This window comes from Oncorhynchus mykiss, chromosome 5, assembly GCF_013265735.2.
Source record: "Oncorhynchus mykiss isolate Arlee chromosome 5, USDA_OmykA_1.1, whole genome shotgun sequence".
NCBI classification, from domain to species: domain Eukaryota; kingdom Metazoa; phylum Chordata; class Actinopteri; order Salmoniformes; family Salmonidae; genus Oncorhynchus; species Oncorhynchus mykiss.
This window is the reverse complement of record NC_048569.1, coordinates 66,339,348-66,356,185: the sequence shown is the minus strand read 5'-3', so window position 1 is coordinate 66,356,185 and position 16,838 is coordinate 66,339,348. Positions and strand designations below refer to the sequence as shown.

Sequence of the window (16,838 nt, the reverse complement as noted above, 5' to 3'; positions counted from 1 at the left end):
AGACATACCCCAAGCGACTTACAGCTGTAATCGCAGCAAAAGGTGGCGCTACAAAGTATTAACTTAAGGGGGCTGAATAATTTTGCACGCCCAATTTTTCAGTTTTTGATTTGTTAAAAAAGTTTGAAATATCCAATAAATGTCGTTCCACTTCATGATTGTGTCCCACTTGTTGTTGATTCTTCACAAAAAAATAGTTTTATATCTTTATGTTTGAAGCCTGAAATGTGGCAAAAGGTCGCAAAGTTCAAGGGGGCCCGAATACTTTCGCAAGGCACTGTATATTAAACTGAATGGGCTTCCAGCTACATATTAACTCCACAACCCTTACACCAGCCATATTTTTGTGGTCTTTATGCCACCTTGTGGACCAACTTAAGACCTGCACGACTGGTTTATTATGTTAGTTGGTCTCGCTCTACATGCTTTGTTCTCAGTTATTTTATTGCTTTTACAAAACAATGCCATAGATTTAATTAACAAACAATATATTAGTTTGAGTGTATATTCTGGAAAAATAACAATGGTAATACAACAAGGCTTCAAATGCTGCTCATCCAATCATCATCCAGGATCCAAACTACCCATTCTATAATTAAACATAAGACACTGAGTTTAGAGTAGGAACATAGAATGAGTATCTTTAATGTCACCACATACTACAATCTTAGATATGTACAAACATACATATATTATTTTAAGATATGAGAACTAAATGACAGGAATGATTCAGCTTCAAATTAAAAAAGAAAGATCTCTTAATACTGTGCTCTGATAAAATGCTCAAAACATTAAAAGGAACAGAATGCCTTACAAGGTTCCTGGTTAAAAAGACCTACATGGTTAAAATAGATTACAGTACTTGTTTATAAAAATAAAGACTCTTTTAGATTTGGTTTACGTTTCCTGTTTCATTCTTCTACATGGACGGAACTAGTCTTCAAGGGGGAATGTGTCAAGTGGTCAGTGGCGCTCCCTTAGTGGCACATCTGTGATGTCATCTCTTTCTGTAGGAGACAGGAGTTGTAGTTTAGCAATATTATTATAGCAAAAGCACAAAAATGTGCTCGTAAAGATCACAATTCTAGGGTGCAAAACAGACATAACTAAAGGCAGCTTCCTTTACACAAAAGCCATGTAATGTCAAAGAAATTATATGGAAATTAAAAGGTATCCTTGCCTTTATAAGCGTGTGCAATTGTTTTATCAGCTCACATACCAACAAGATAGACAATTCAATTATTTTTTCCTCACTCACCAGTGGCTCAAGCTCCTTATGGTCTGTGAGGTTGAACTCTGTTACGAAGTAGTAGAAGTGCTTGTAACAGGTATTGACGTGGGCCTCTGCACCCATCTGGCTCACACGATCAAAGTGGTGGATGTAGACGTGGACGAACACACGGAACAAGCGAGACAAAATCTTCTTAGCTACCTGCATGAAGGTCTTGGGGAAGGGAGTACCTTCAAAAACAAAACAAAAGATGACAAAAAAATGAAGACATGTCCTCCTGAAACATGTAAAGTAAACAAAAGCAGTCATGCTCTCAACCATGTGTGTTTGAATCAGTCTACTTGTCAGATTCATTCTCAACTTTTTGTGCATCACAGGATCATGCTTGTATCACTTGGAGATATGTGAGCCTTTAAATGACCACAGGACAGATTATTCATATTTTCCTTCATCCATCCAATAGCAGACCTGCCAACCCTGTCCAACTTTTTAGAGTACCTGCAAATTTGAGTTTACTTCCCATAGCACACGCTGTTTGTGAGTCTGATGCTTTTTTTAGACATGGTTCCTAATCAACACTAAAAGCAAAATCATTTTGAAAACACAAAAATAAATGATCGCATCGACACAGAACGCAAACTAGCTACACAAAGCTTAAGTAGGCTACCGCAAAGGGAATCTGAACGCCGTTCGCTAGTAGAGTCCGGTGTTTCAGCCTATGTAAAAGGTGCCTATTTTATTTCTTTGCAGCGCATACATCCTTTTCGAAGTTGATAAAATCTCAAATCTAGTGCAAAGGCATTTTAGAAGCATTGCCTCTATAGCTAAAACCGGACACTCAATCCTTCTTCGCGCAGTCTTCTAAACTCCCGACTCCATTTAATGCCAATATATATGTTTAGATTTATTTTGTATTATACTTGTGTAATGCTTTTTGTGACGTGGAACATAATTACAATTACAATATATCAGGTTGGGTGATCCTCGTACTGTTACGTGGAAAATACAACTAATCGCACAAATGCGACCAGTTATTTTTCGTATTTAAATTTTATTTATAGCGCTAGCAAATGCGTGTGAACTGCTGGCACTGAATGCTCATTTTATTTTCGCTAAGGTTAGCTTGAAACAATTAGTGTTTACCTTTCCACAACACACGGAGTCGAAAATGGATTTGTCCTGTGTTTACGTACAGCTGACAGTCGGCAAACTCAGTATCACAACAAACAGGAGGGACAGACACGGTGTAGCTACGTCGAATAATGAGGTATTAATCTCCATGTCCGTTGACACAAACTCCGTACATGTCTGTGTGTTGCAGCTCGAGAATTGAGATGTTAGATTTTCTCAGTAGATATATTTTATTAAAATTACATTTAAAAAAATACAGGCCCTATTAATTTCTGCGTACTTTTAACTCGGATCTCGTACCTGCTTACATGGACAGAGAATTGCGTAGTTGGTACGCAAAATGCGTGCATGTTGGCAGGTCTGCAATAGACGAAGTCCATCCATTTACGCTATTCTAATTGCATTTTAACAATGCAATTCCAGGGACATGTGCACATGCCATGCCTATTTATACCCTACTGTGGATTCTGTGACCAATTTCTAATGCTATTGCTTGGCTGTTTCTACAGCTAGTCAGATACCAAGTTGTGTGGTGGGAGGATGTGAAGAATGGAAGGTTAAGAATTTCTGGCTCTTTGTAGATGAACAAATACTGCTGTTGCACTTAGTAATGACAAAGCAAACTCAAGGAATTCAGCCTATCAAGATTCTCTTTTGTAACTCTGCCAAAACATTAAACCCATTTATCACAATGCTGATCCCAGCCCATGTACCTAGTTATCATTATTTGTACATACCGACGTTGGTGGGGAAGATGTGTTCGTTGTTGATCTGTACCTCAATCCAGTCCATCAGCAGGCTCATGTACTTTGGGGCTGGAACGGCTGTGGGCTTCTTGTACTTGTGCTCATCCTGCCAGCGGTACTCGTACTTGGGCCCTCCAGACATTACAGGGCAGGTCTGGTCGGTGCAGGAGTCGCTGATGGTGCCGTAGATGAGGTTGATGCGGTTGAAGAAGTCCACCACGTGCACGGCTACCCAGTCATTCAGGTCCTCTCCATGGGGCAGTGCTACCGCCTGCTTCAGGTCCAGGCCTGCATTCAGAGACGCCTGGGCCTTCTTGTGCAGCTCGAAGCGCTGTGTCCCGGGCTCAAACTTACGCTTCGGCCGGAATGTCCTGTCCTTGTTGAAGACTTGCTTCAGGGCCATGGACATTGTTGCATGTGGCAGTTTGTTTATGTCTTAAATAATTATGTACTGGTTAGATGGAGGAGAAATCAACAACAGTGGAGCTGTTACACACTGGTTTTATTTTTCTCACAGATGATGTTAGTCCTGAGACTGTTGAAGGGTCAAATCTGAGAGGGGTAGAAAGAATAATTGACAGTGTCAGATTCACATAGATGCCATATTGTCAAATTCAGCAGTATTCCATCTGGTGTGGCTATTTATTTTACCTTTATTTAACCAGGCAAGTCAGTTAAGAACAAATTCTTATTTTCAATGACGGCCTAGGAACAGTGGGTTAACTGCCTGTTCAGGGGCAGGACGACAGATTTGTACCTTGTCAGCTCGGGGATTTGAACTCGCAGCCTTCCGGTTACTAGTCCAAAGCTCTAACCACAACTATGCCAACAAGGCCCACAATTTATTTCTTACATTACAGTGCCAGTCAAAAGTTTGGACACACCTACTCATTTAAAGGGTTTCTTTAAAAAAAAAAACATTTTCTACATTGTAGAATAATAGTTAAGACATCAAAACTATGAAATAACAAATATGGAATCATGTAGTAACCACAAAAGTAATAAACAAATCAAACTATAGTTTGAGAAATCTTCAAAGTAGCCACCCTTTGCCTCGATGACAACTTTGCACACTCTTGGCATTCTCTCAACCAGCTTCACCTGGAATGATTTTCCAACAGTCTTGGAGTTCCCACATATGCGGAGCACTTGTTGGCTGCTTTTCCTTCACTCTGCGGTCCAACTCATCCCAAACCATCTCAATTGGGTTGAGGTTGGGTGATTGTGGAGGCCAGGTCATCTGATGCAGCACTCAATCACTCTCCTTCTTGGCCAAATAGCCCTTACACAGCCTGGAGGTATGTTGGGTCATTGTCCTGTTGAAAAACAAATGATAGTCCCACTAAGCCCAAACCAGATGGGATGGCGTATCGGTGCAGAATGCAGTTGTAGCCATGCTGGTTAAGTGTGCCTTGAATTCTAAATAGTGTCACCAGCAAAGCACCCCCAAGCCATCACACCACCTCCTCCAAGCTTCACAGTGGGAACCACACATGTGGAGATCATCCGTTCACCTACTCTGCATCTCACAATGACACGCCGATTGGAACCAAAATGTCAAATTTGGACTCAGACCAAAAGGACAGATTTCTACCGGTCTAATGTCCATTGCTTGTTCCTTGACCAAAGCAAGCCTCTTATTATTGGTGTTCTGTAGTAGTGGTTTCTTTCCAGCAATTCGACCATGAAGGCCTGATTCATGCAGTCTCCTCTGAACAGTTGATGTTGAGATGTCTGTTACTTGAACTCTGAAGCATTTATTTGGGCTGCAATTTCAGAGGCTGGTAACTCTAATGAACTTATCCTCTGCAGCAGAGGTCTTCCTTTCCTGTGGCGGTCCTCATGAGAGCCAGTTCAAGTGCGACTGCACTTGAAGGTACTTTCAAAGTTCTTACAATTTTCCGGACTGGGAAAGGGGGATACCTAGTCAGTTGTGTCTACCGCATTTAACCCAAACCCTCTGAATCAGAGAGGTGTGACATCCATGGCTTCGGCAGTGTATTAACTGCCTTGTTCAGGGGCAGAACAACAATTTTTTTTACCTTGTCAGCTCGGGGATTCGATCCAGCAACCTTTCGGTTACTGGCCCAACGCTCCTACCCTCCAGGGCATTAACTTTGAACAAGGCACACCTGTTAATTGAAATGCATTCCAGGTGACTACCTCATGAAGCAGGTTGAGAGAATGCCAAGAGCCATTATCAAGGCAAAGGGTGGCTACTTTGAAGAATCTCAAATATTAAATAGTTTGATTTGTGTAACACTTTTTTGGTTACTACATCATTCCATGTGTGTCATTTCATAGTTTTGATGTCTTCACTATTATTCTACAATGTAGAAAATACTTTTAAAAAATGTAAAAAACCTTGAAGGAGTAGGTGTGTCCAAATTGTTGACGGATACTTTGTTAAAACAATCTGCATCACCATTAGTTCTGTTTGGTATGAATGAATAATACTGTAAGCATTTGTGGTGTCTCTGTCCATTTCTGAGCTCCAATTAACTAATTAAAAAACTATTCATAAATCATGTTTAAGCACTGATTAATAATCACATAATCAAACTATTTAACCATATTTAACTACCAAACCATAAAAATACACTTCCATGACTGCTGTCATAAGAGTAGTAGGTTCATGGAAGTCTGTCTACATCAATTTAGAGAAGAATAACACCAACCAGTTACAATGTTACAAAAGTGAGTGTTGTTACAGAGTAGACTAGATAGTTACCATGTTGCAGAGAGTGAGGTTTTTAATTAGAATGTGGTTACAATGTTGCAACGAGTCATTTCCCATTTGTCACATTTACTTTACGGCCTGGTTCAGCCAAGCGAGTCAGCATGGACAACCTTGCACGATTTTATGAAGTGACCTCAGACAATAAGGCCATTTCATATATTGAAGTTACTTATAGGCCTATATCTAGACAGCTGACATCAGAAGTATAAAGTGGTCGAAGGCAAAAGTGAAAAACTTAAATCTAGCTAGTTAGTACATGATGTAGCATTGCGGTAGCCTGCGCGCTGATGCTAATGTTGGTTTCGTGAACGATGAGGGCGCGTGACGAGGCTACGAAGTTTATTCATGACGTGAAAAAAAGGACATCAATCGCACTTGTTGCTTTTCGCATAATAAAGCTAAGCATAACCTTCTCATCAAAATATTGATCATTATTACATTTCACGTAAACATAACGGAGTAAATTGCTACCGAGCTGACGGTGACGAAATTCGTCTCCCAACCACTTTCCCCGAACTTAGCGACACCACTTACTTGTTCCGCTTTACTGAGCCTTCTTTAGCGATGTTCCCTTGAATAAAATAAACTTTGCTAATCGTTTTCAAATGTATAACAAAAGCTACATTATGATTAATGTATAAGAATACGACTCACAGCGCTAAGTCTATACTTTATTAGGAAACAAAAATAAGCCCCTCCCTACCAAAAAAAACCCCAACTTCCTTTGATCAGACGTCACTGTACACCGCCCGAGGACAGAGTGGCGCACCTCAATGAGGCGTGCACAACTCTATCATTAGGCTGGTAGCCTAATGGTAGCCTAATGATATGCCTAATGATATATGATAAGTATTTTGATAATTCAAACAAAGTGAATTGTTTGACATCATATTAATCTAAGCAAGACTGTTGTGTCGATGATATAGCTATGGGTTTAATCGTTTCCTCATAGTTTTCGATTTTAAAGTGTTGTGAAAATGTCAATCTCTCGTGGAAGTGACAAACTTGGTAACAGATATTGTGAAAATGTAGACAATTTCACAACTCAAAAACGAAATTAATCCCATATTTCTGATCTTAAAGTCTTTTTCATAATTTATTAAAAAGTAATTTCTTCAATTACTTGATATACATACACCATATTCTGTGACATGTTTTATTCATCATGACGTGTTAACAAATGTATAGAGAGCTAAAGCACATAAATAGAAACAGAATTCACACTAGACCTAATTATATTCTCAGGGAATTACACTTTCAATATGCAGTTTTACAATTCTAACATGTACCATTTTTTTTTAGTTTCTTCCAAAACATTCAAACCAACAAATGATGCAGTCCTGAGCTAATAAAAAAGGCTGTTGTAATATGAATTACTTTCATTACAGACTCACATTTGCGTCAATAAGGCTTGTTTAGCTGTTTACTGTTGCTGCCTGTTTCTGAAGCCGTCAGCTTGTTCCCAGTTCATAAGAGGCTCATTGTCTGTCTCAAAGAATGCATTGTGTGGTGCGGGGACAGAGTGTATCTTGTCCCTGGACTATTTGAGAGGCTCAGCAGCGTCTGTGGTCCCCTCAGGCAGAGTTTTGTTGGATATAGAGTAATAAAAGCCTCGCATGCGCTCCTCCACCTTCACAAAGCCTGGCCGGTCCTCGTGTCTGAGAAGAGAAAGATCAGACACTTTAGACTTGATGGATCTCCTTTGGGCAGCAGTGTGGTCTAGTAGCATGTGGTGTGAAAATGAATAGGTCTCTGGTTTCTCACTTACTTGTATGTCCAGCAGTCCTTCATCAGAGCATACATTTTATCTGGACATCCAGATGGACATTCCATGCGGCTCCCACTGGCAATGAAACTGATCACCTCAGGACCTTTCATTTTCTGATCACATGTGGTAAAAAGACAGATGAAGATCATCTCAACAGCTCTGTTGTTGGAGGCTGTTATTATTGAACCTTTATTTAACTAGGCAAGTCAGTTAAGAACAAATTCTTATTTACAATGACAGGCTAGGAACAGTGGGTTAACTGCCCTGTTCAGGGGCAGAACAACAGATTTTTACCTTGTTAGCTCGGGGATTTGATCTAGCAACCTTTCGGTAACTGGCCCAACTCTCTAACCACTAGGCAGCAGTATACATCTTTAAATGTTTGTTGTGTATAGATCTTGCTGCTGCTGTACAGATAGTACCTTGTATGGTTTCCCTCCAAAAGAAAAGGCTTCCCACATGGTGACACCGAAGCTCCAGACATCACTCTTGCTGGAGAATTTGTGGAAATTCATGCATTCTGGAGCATACCACTTCAGCGGCCATTTTCCTGCAGTGCGTGCCTATGTACCCACGCACACACATGCTTACCATACCACATTAATAATGTACATATGAAGAACTGCATCATTTAACTATATACAACAGAGCAACTTAACATTATAGCACATGACACATGCAAGAGACTTCTACCTTGTAATAGTTGTCATCAGCACCCAAAGCCTTGGACAGGCCAAAGTCACTGATCTTGGCGAACTGTTGGTTGACCAGCAGGACGTTGCGAGCTGCCAGGTCTCTGTGCACAAAGTTCTTCTCCTCCAGGTACTTCATTCCCATAGACACCTGGTGCATCAGCCCCACAATGTTCTCCACTGTGACCTTATCCCTGAGAGGTAGAGAGACAGAAAGGGAACTCAAATAAACTCAATTCTCATGGTATTTAGCTTCACTTTGCTGAGCTCATCATCACTGTTTGAGTAATAGCAGGGCTATCATCAATTGCATTTCCATAACTCTCTATGATCAATGTCACTATTAAGAGAAAAACATGCCTTATGATATACTGTACTACACGTGTGAAATCATTGCCCTTACTTATTGGTGGAGAGGAACTTGTTGAGTGGCCCAGCAGAAGCCATCTCCATCACCAGCATCAGGCACTCAGCCTGGCAGAGCCCCAGCATGCGGACGATGTAAGGGTTACTCAGTTGGTGCATGATCTCCGCCTCCCTCATCATCTCATCTTTCACCAGCTTCTCATTCTCACTCTTCAGCACCTTGATGGCCACATCCGTGTGGCCCCTGGAAGCTCACAATCATTTGTGATATGTTATCAATCGGGCCCCATGTTGTTCTAAATGTTAGCCTCTAACTAGTGTTCAGAGTTTTTCCTGATCAGCTCACTTTCTCAATAAAAATAATTATACACCTCTGTGACATTAAACGTAGTTACCAGTTGTTATAAGTGGCTCTAGGCATGAGGTTATTGGTTCTAAACTCAGGTTCTGATGTTTTGTTTTCATTCATCCAAGAAGCAGCACCCCCCACCCCCCCTCACTTATTTGTCTTGAAAACTCCTTTCTTGACACAGCCAAAGTTGCCTGAGCCGAGCTCCACCTCGTCAATCATCAGCTGCTCCCTATTGATGAAGAACTTCTTCAGGTCATTGGGGTCATGGTAAGGGTTGACAAATTCACTGCAGTCCATGGGCAGCATCTGACGGTCTGTGGGGGGCGAAGTGTTGACTTCCGTGGAGCCCCCCAGAGGTACTGTAAGAAAGGGCCAAACCACAGGTAAATGACATAAAGACACGTTCAATAATTTTTTGATGTGGATTTTGGTGGAAAGGCCATGGGTGTCTGTTGTAATGTTAGTGACCTACCTCCAGGTGGCGGTGTGTATCTATTTGTTCTGGACAACCTCTGAAAGAAATGTACTGTATTCAGTAGATCTGTGTGAATGAATTTGGAAAGTACTGTATCTACCATGGATAAATTATAAAATGTTCTTGACACTCACCCCTGAGGGCACAACCGGAGTCTCTGAAAATGGATTTGAAAAATAAGACAATTAATTAAATTGCACAGGGGACACATTTTGTGAAAGGAGAAGAAGAATGTGATGATTTTGATTCACTTGAGAACAAAATGTTGGTTCATTACGTTTGGCATTGTTGCGGTTCACACATGGTTCCCTCAGAACTGTCACTAGCCCATCAGGCTTCATCTTAAGATACTCAACCAGCTGCAGTGTAGAAGGGAGGGAGAGTGGGGTTAACTTTAACATGAGGTAGCAGACATAATAAATTTGAACCAATTTGTTGAAGAAGACAGAAGAGTCTACCTGCCACACAGTGTCAAATTTGGTTCCCTCTGGCATGGAGTACTTCCCTGATTTGTCATGTAGGATCTGGTAATGGTAGGCCGTTTTTCCGTACACCAAAGAAAGGGCAAAGGTGCCGGACTCTTCCCTGTCTCTGACTCTGATGAGAAAAAAACATTATAATCATTGTTGTGAGTGTTTTGGGATGTGATGTAAATTGTTATATTTGTATATAAGGGAACTAATATATATGTTTGTGTATAAGGGAACTAATGGGACTGCCCCGTTAGAGCTCCTGACAGACGTTCCCTATGGTGCATCAAGTTTGTTGGAACCTCTCCAGTGCGCTGATTGTAAATAATGACTAATTTAAGATTGACTTTGAATGTCCCTGTGTAAGAATTACCACGACAGGGACTTTTGGATGGAATTGAACTAAAATATATTAAATGACTCACAGGAACTTTCCGTCTGGCTGTGCCCTGGAATAGAGTCGCCTCTCCCCCTCCTGGCGAGGGATCTTGCCGTGGTACCAGGGCATCCTCTCATGGGCAGTGGTGGCGATCAGCTTCTCCAGCTGTGGGGCCTGGCTGATGATGGCCTGCTCCATGGCCTCCCCCTGAACACAGACAGACAGTTAGTCAACCTGAGCCTACACAGGGCCAGCAGGGCCAGCAGACTAACATCAGTTATCCTACTCGTGCCAAGGTTCTACAGGGCATCAGAGATGCTGTTGGTGTGACCCTGCTGCCTATTCTTCAGCCAACCCTCACCTCCAGGTTCCATGTCTGTCGTACATACTCCCTCAGCATGTTGTCCCTCAGGTTATCAAATACGCCTGCTCTAATGGGGTTGTCTGGTGAGCGCAGACAGGGCTTCTTCAGGTTGCACACCAGGCCATCTGAGTCCTTACTGTAGAACTCACAGAGCTCCGCTGGCCCACAGTGGGGCTTGCCACCCGCAATACAGTAGGTGCCATTGAGTTGTTTCTCCACAGAGTAGTGGTGGAAGTCCAGGTCCCATATCAGGGAGATCACGTAGCCACCCAGGCTCCGCAGACACTGGCGCAGCAAGAACAGCCCGTCTGCCATGCCTGCCAGCTTCAGGTGCTCCTCAGCCTCCGAGCGACTGATGCTGCCGTAGAAGAATGGCAGTTCTGTCGCAGGGTCTGTCGCCATGTCTGAGTCTCCTCAGGAAGTACGAGGGAAGACTCCTCAGTTGGAAGGGTTGGAGATGTCTGGAAGCTCCTGATTAAAGATCTATACAGAGAGAGAATGGAAATAATAATGCATTATTATTTTCACAATATTCAAATGACCATAAGTAATGCTAACTACAGTATGTTTTCCAGATCGTAGTTTTTCTCTAATTGAGGTTGTTGATGACAGTCTACAGTCTTCATCAGAAACTCCATCTCAGGGATCCAGAGGAGTATCTGGGGTATTTGTGTGGTTGGGCTGTTCTGGGTGCAGTAAGTGAGAGAAATAGTAGGCTATGCGTGTTTCTCTACACCGGCACAGACTGGTGTTAAGCACAGCCACAACAGGAAATGCACCCGCCCCCATCCTCCTTCTCCAAGTCTTCAGTTTCTCACTCTTACGTTGAACAGGTGCTGCTCTTTCTCACATTTTCCCTGAGCTGTTCAACACACTGCTGCACATTTCAATGAAGATTATGAAAACAAATGTCCTTTATAGACACATGAAAATACAAAAACAAAATATTTCCGTTGTATCCCCCATCAGTATTTGTTTAAACTAATTTGTGCTTTATTCTGACTATCAGGAGAATTTAAAAGAAGTGTAGACTGCAGTCTGTGCAATTACCATCAAAGCAGCTGGTGTCTGCTCTGCTGTGAGGTAGCTTTATTTGATAACAAGTGGAAAATGCCTGTTGGTGGGTAAGACACAGATGAGTATCATAACTTTTTAAACGCACACCAGACAACTATCAAGATGACATGATATTCACGCACAGAAGCAGAAATAAAAGAAGTCTGGCAGGCAAAATAAACAGTTGAATCAGTTAGCATAGTGATGTACTGAGTTATCTATTTGCGGTTTTCATATAACTTCCTCTTTTCCGTTTAAATTGACAGCCTCATTTTGGAAAATGGAAGCTTTAGCAAATCAAAAATGTCAACTGCTGGTGTGAGTCATAGGTCAGGGTGGTTTTCCTTGGTTTGGTTTGTAGTTTGAATCAACTGCTAAAATCAAACTTCAGTTTATTACATGATACACAATGTACTAGCAGCTCCTTATGGGAACTCTTCATTCCCATTTTTCTTGTAAAAAAGTGCAAACTTATGGCCCATGGCCAATATTTGATGTATTGCTTTAGAGATGAAGTCCTGTGCTTTGTGAAAGGATTCTATGAGGTGAGATATGTCAAAAGGAGGGCGAAGGTAAAGACTGGGTCATCTTTGTCTATGTGTGTCTATGTTTGTGTTATGCTTTTAAAACTGTGTTGTGATTCAACCACTTGAGAATAGCCATGAAAGTCAGTTCCCATGCAAATGGAAAGATGTTGAGCATAAAAACCAATCTGTCAGAGAAGAAGATGTATTGTCAACAAGAGACTTGTTGACGAGGAAATGTCCACATTTTCTTTTCTAGTTCCCTGAATTTATGAGTGAACACATAGACAAAACCATAAATGTCTCACCACTAGCTCAGTAATCGGAGCATAAATATGCTGTTTGCTTTTGACCACCCCAATTCTCTTCCCTGATGTTTCTTTCCTTCCAGTCCAGAACAGAAAACCTAAATGGAGATAAACTTCTGATAAGGGAATACTCTATATATTAAAGCAATAAGGCCCGAGGGGGTGTGGTTTATGGCCAATATACCACGGCTAAGAGCTGTTCTTATGTACAACGCAACACGGAGTGCCTGGATACACAGCCCTTGACCGTGGTATATTAGCCATACAGTATATCACAAACATTTTGTCATACCCATGGTATACGATCTGATATGCCACGGCTTTCAGCCAATTAGCATTCAGGGCTCGAACCACCTAGTTTGTAATCTCTTTTAGAAATAGCCAATATACAGACATGAACAGCCCTTAGCCGTGGTACGTTGGCCATATACCACACCTCCTCAGACCTTATTGCTTAATAAAACTATTTTTGAATGTTATACTGCTTCATAAGGAAAACAAACCAACCAAGACAAATTTCACTAACAATATATAGAGCAACCCAGATGTTACTTTACAAAACAGAGACTGACAGTGTGGTGGATATTGAACTGCATCAGCACTTTTTCCAATACACTTCTACAAACATTACCCATGCTGTTAATATTCAAACGTTACATTCCAACAAAATTACTTTTTTCCCACAAGACATTAAACTCACATCAAAACCAGCTGTAGGCCTATATTCTCCCCTGGTAGACCCTGCATTCTCAGTAGTGCTTTGCCCGGAGGTTGGTTGGGGTTTACAGCTGAGCCAATATAGGGCATACAGTACCAGCAGGTTGGACGGTTGAACCGGCCGACCCTTAGAGGAGTCCCAGGTCCTCTCGGCAGGCTGAAGGCCATAGATTTAAAGAGCGGAGAGATAGCAGAACTGTGTTCTGACGCACAACTTTTCCCATGCAAGTACTTGTGACTGTGAGCTCTACAATAGAAATGCTTTGTCCACTGTACCACAAACGATAAAACGATAGAGGGCCCTTGGTTTAGCTATTACAATAATCAACTATAAGAAGTAAACTCAGCTTTGCAAAATTCAGTCGTTGGCACATGGCCATGATCTGTAACAATAATACATATTTGCCATGTATTTCATATGTAATCATAGTCATATAAATAATAGCCCATCATGTTTTGCCATTAGAGTGTTCAGAAGATGATTGAAAAGAAACGTTATATCAGAAACATGATCTGTTCTGTAAGTTATGCTAACAAAAACATTCCTAAATCATTAGATACACAATACCTAGCTATTTTTAGGGATCGCTTTGGCTACTACTAAATATAAATGTGTTCAATGCGGCAATGTTGTTTTTTATATAGTGGTGTAGGCCTTTAGAGAACAAAGAGACCACACAATGTTGCTTAAGAACACCTACAGTGTTTGCAGAAACAACCACAAATAGGCCTACAAACAAACATACATTAAAATGGTGGAAGACTCTAATAAGTAGTTAATTTAAAGTATGTGGCTGAGACTGCTACCTAGAAAACAAATAATATTTAGAAATTGCTTACTTCAATGGAAAATCAATAAGGGACTTAATGCGCATATTTTTCGTAAACGTAGAAGACTATTGCTGATTTCAAATCAAGCTTTTTTAATTTCTTGTTCTGCTATTGTTTCATGCAGCTTGCAAAATGCTTGACTTGCTGGGTAGCTGACAATTTCCCCTCACCCAGCCATATTTAGCCAGTCGAGCTTAAGACCAAACCCAAGAGGGTAATCAAGTATTTTGTGACCCCTAACTCTCTAATTCTCCCTGGAACGACAACACATCAGTCTTAGTGATCTGGGTTGTGGCACCTCTGTAATGAGTTAGCCAATATATAGAATGAAATTGCCCAAGTCAGCCACACATCGTCAAGGCACAGTTTGGCCAGTAAGGTTTAAACCAGGGCTCTATCCCAACAGGCCAATCAAGTTGTTTCTTATAGATTCTTATAGAACCCATTACTGGACTGCATTATGTTCAGAATATTTCAAAGAAGTATGAAGGTTAGTCTGTCGTCTAGTTGAGAATGAGTCTGTTTAAAACGTCGTAAAAATACAGCCCCTTATTTTCATACAAAGCACAGTAACCTATTTTGTCATATTTGTCTGATTACAAGTGCCAGCAAGTCTCAAAATATAATCTACAGTATAATTCAAAAGAAAATTACAAGCAGTAACGACACACATGAACCACGGGTGTGTCTACTTGAAAATCCTACCCCCTTTTGGTTTTCTATTCATATACACAATGAAAGCAACTATTTATAAATATAATCTCTACTTTTGAAGCCACAGCTAGAATGTCTTTGCGCACTGTGGTGAACCCATATTGCCTGTGTTACAGCACAAACTCTTCTAATAGAAACATATTAACAGTTTTAAATCTGTTTAAGACACTGGTTATAAGGAAACAAGTCATAGAAAAGGAACATTTTTACATATATTATTGATATAAATGCAGTCTAAAATATTGTATTGTATACTTCAAAGTACATTCAAGTAATAGACTTTCAACTTGATCTTTTTTCCATCTCCAAAATACAGCCGAAACAAAATCCTTGATTTGGTTAAAAGAGATTCATCCTAATTCCTCAACTGAAAATAAGTGAATAAAAAGACAGAACTGTTTTTTTAAATGAGATGGACTCACCATACACTATTTCACTGGAACTGAGGAAAGAAGTCAGAGATCTTAGTAGATTGGCCTCAGAGACAGAGAGCTGCTGAGTCTGTCAATCTGTATAGGTGACAGAGAATATGCATCAGCACTGCTGAGTGAGGGCACGAGTGGGGGTTCAGGAAAACTATGTGGGTTGATTGATACAGCCCTGGAATCTTCACTAAGCTACTTCCTCACCTCAGCTACATGAAACCCTTTCTACTATACTACCTTTTGTTTCATGAAAAGGCAGAAATAAAAAAATAGCACCATTTCAATATTTACAACCATCTGACACAGCTGACCCAGTTTTCTGTATCCAACTGTCGACCACGGCCCTCCAGCAGCGAGGCTATGGTGGAGGTTTTAATGGTTACATGGAACAGCATTCCATTTCAGATATCTCTTTGTTGGAGGCCACATGTCAGAACAGGGCTAGTGCATGCCCTCAAAATCACCTACAGAGGGCGGTCTGGATTAACTATTCAGGTAGACCTAACTACTACCACTAATAACAAGTCAAGTGCATGTGTAATATGCATAGGAGACATGCAAAGGAATTAAGTAGGATAATAACACTGGCAAGTTGCTGTTACTACTACAGTTGTCTACTAAATGTCTTCTATGCTCGCTTCGATTAAAGCAACACTGAACCATGCATGAGAGCATCATCTGTTCCGGATGACTGTGTGATCACACTCCCTATAGACAATGTCAGTAAGACCTTTAAACAGGTTAACATTCACAAGGCCGCAGGGCCAGACGGATTACAAGAACACATACTCATAGCATGCGCTGACCAGCTGGCAACCTCTCCCTGTATCAGGAATCAGGTAAGACCCAAGTCCAGACCGTGTCGAAGTAACAATGTTTATTGCACAAACAGAGGCAAAGGTACAGGGCGGCAGGCGGGCTCAGTGTCAGGTCAGGCAGAGGTCGGAAATCCAGATAGTGGCAGAGGTACCGGACAGTAGGCAGGCTCAGGGTCAGGGGCAGGCAGAGTGGTCAGGCGGGAGGTTTAGGGTCAGGACGGGCAAGGGTCAAAAACCAGGAGGGCGAAAAAAAGAGAGGCTGGGAAAAGACAGGAGCTGACAGGACAAAATGCTGGTAAACGTGACAGACAAGACGAACTGGAAACAGGGAAGATGGGCGACACCTGGAGGGGTTGGAGACAATAAACAAAGACAGGTAAAACAGATCAGGGTGCGACACCCTGACCCAATCTGTAATACCTACGTGTTTCAAGCAGACCACCATAGTCCCTGTGCCCAAGAATGCCAAGGTAACTTGTCGAAATGACTATCGCCCCGTAACACTCACAACTGTAGCCATGAAATGCTTTGAAAGGCTGGTCATGGCTCACACCAAATAAAATAAGATTGAATTGGTCACATATACATATTTAGCAGATGTTATTGAGGGTGTAGCGAAATGCTTGTGCCGCTCTGATATCCCAAAATTATTTCCTGCTGTGTGTAAAACACGAAAAATGTTCTGGACTAATAATGTAAGAAATTATACAACAACAAAATAAATACTGCAA

The 16,838-nt window shown here is 41.3% G+C and overlaps 2 protein-coding genes across 4 annotated transcripts; both read right to left on the bottom strand.

The window, feature by feature from the left end:
* Positions 1-612: 612 nt before the first annotated feature.
* Positions 613-6,613, bottom strand: mob3a (MOB kinase activator 3A). Of its 2 annotated transcripts, none has more exons than XM_021603964.2 (4): positions 6,383-6,613; positions 3,100-3,660; positions 1,259-1,461; positions 613-1,007 (listed from the first exon to the last, which is right to left on the bottom strand). In XM_021603964.2, the coding sequence occupies exons 2-4, from the start codon at positions 3,515-3,517 to the stop codon at positions 978-980; spliced, it is 651 nt and encodes a 216-aa protein (XP_021459639.1). In that variant the 5' UTR covers positions 3,518-3,660; positions 6,383-6,613; the 3' UTR covers positions 613-977. The 2 variants fall into 2 exon arrangements, with proteins under 2 accessions (XP_021459639.1, XP_021459640.1); XM_021603965.2 differs by lacking the exon at positions 6,383-6,613 and adding an exon at positions 5,840-5,859.
* A 337-nt stretch (positions 6,614-6,950) lies between these two features.
* On the bottom strand, positions 6,951-15,605 carry LOC110524376 (tyrosine-protein kinase ZAP-70). Of its 2 annotated transcripts, XM_021603962.2 has the most exons (14): positions 15,287-15,605; positions 11,765-11,828; positions 10,712-11,197; positions 10,397-10,557; positions 9,960-10,098; positions 9,779-9,860; positions 9,636-9,658; positions 9,499-9,538; positions 9,175-9,385; positions 8,712-8,918; positions 8,310-8,502; positions 8,039-8,179; positions 7,617-7,729; positions 6,951-7,506 (listed from the first exon to the last, which is right to left on the bottom strand). In XM_021603962.2, the coding sequence occupies exons 3-14, from the start codon at positions 11,114-11,116 to the stop codon at positions 7,389-7,391; spliced, it is 1,833 nt and encodes a 610-aa protein (XP_021459637.2). In that variant the 5' UTR covers positions 11,117-11,197; positions 11,765-11,828; positions 15,287-15,605; the 3' UTR covers positions 6,951-7,388. The 2 variants fall into 2 exon arrangements, with proteins under 2 accessions (XP_021459637.2, XP_021459638.2); XM_021603963.2 differs by lacking the exon at positions 11,765-11,828.
* Positions 15,606-16,838: the final 1,233 nt, after the last annotated feature.

Bases quoted from the DNA above. Each gene is read 5' to 3' on its own strand.
- mob3a (XM_021603964.2), bottom strand. From the start codon at position 3,517: ATGTCCATGGCCCTGAAGCAAGTCTTCAACAAGGACAGGACATTCCGG. The intron at 1,462-3,099 runs GTATGTACAAAT...TTGTTTTTGAAG, and splicing joins CATCTTCCCCACCAACGTCG to GTACTCCCTTCCCCAAGACC. The intron at 1,008-1,258 runs GTGAGTGAGGAA...TGTCTCCTACAG, and splicing joins ATAAGGAGCTTGAGCCACTG to AAAGAGATGACATCACAGAT.
- LOC110524376 (XM_021603962.2), bottom strand. From the start codon at position 11,116: ATGGCGACAGACCCTGCGACAGAACTGCCATTCTTCTACGGCAGCATC. The intron at 8,503-8,711 runs GTAAGGGCAATG...TCTACCTCTCAG, and splicing joins AAGTTCCTCTCCACCAATAA to GGATAAGGTCACAGTGGAGA. The intron at 7,730-8,038 runs GTACTATCTGTA...ACATGTGATCAG, and splicing joins TTGGAGGGAAACCATACAAG to AAAATGAAAGGTCCTGAGGT.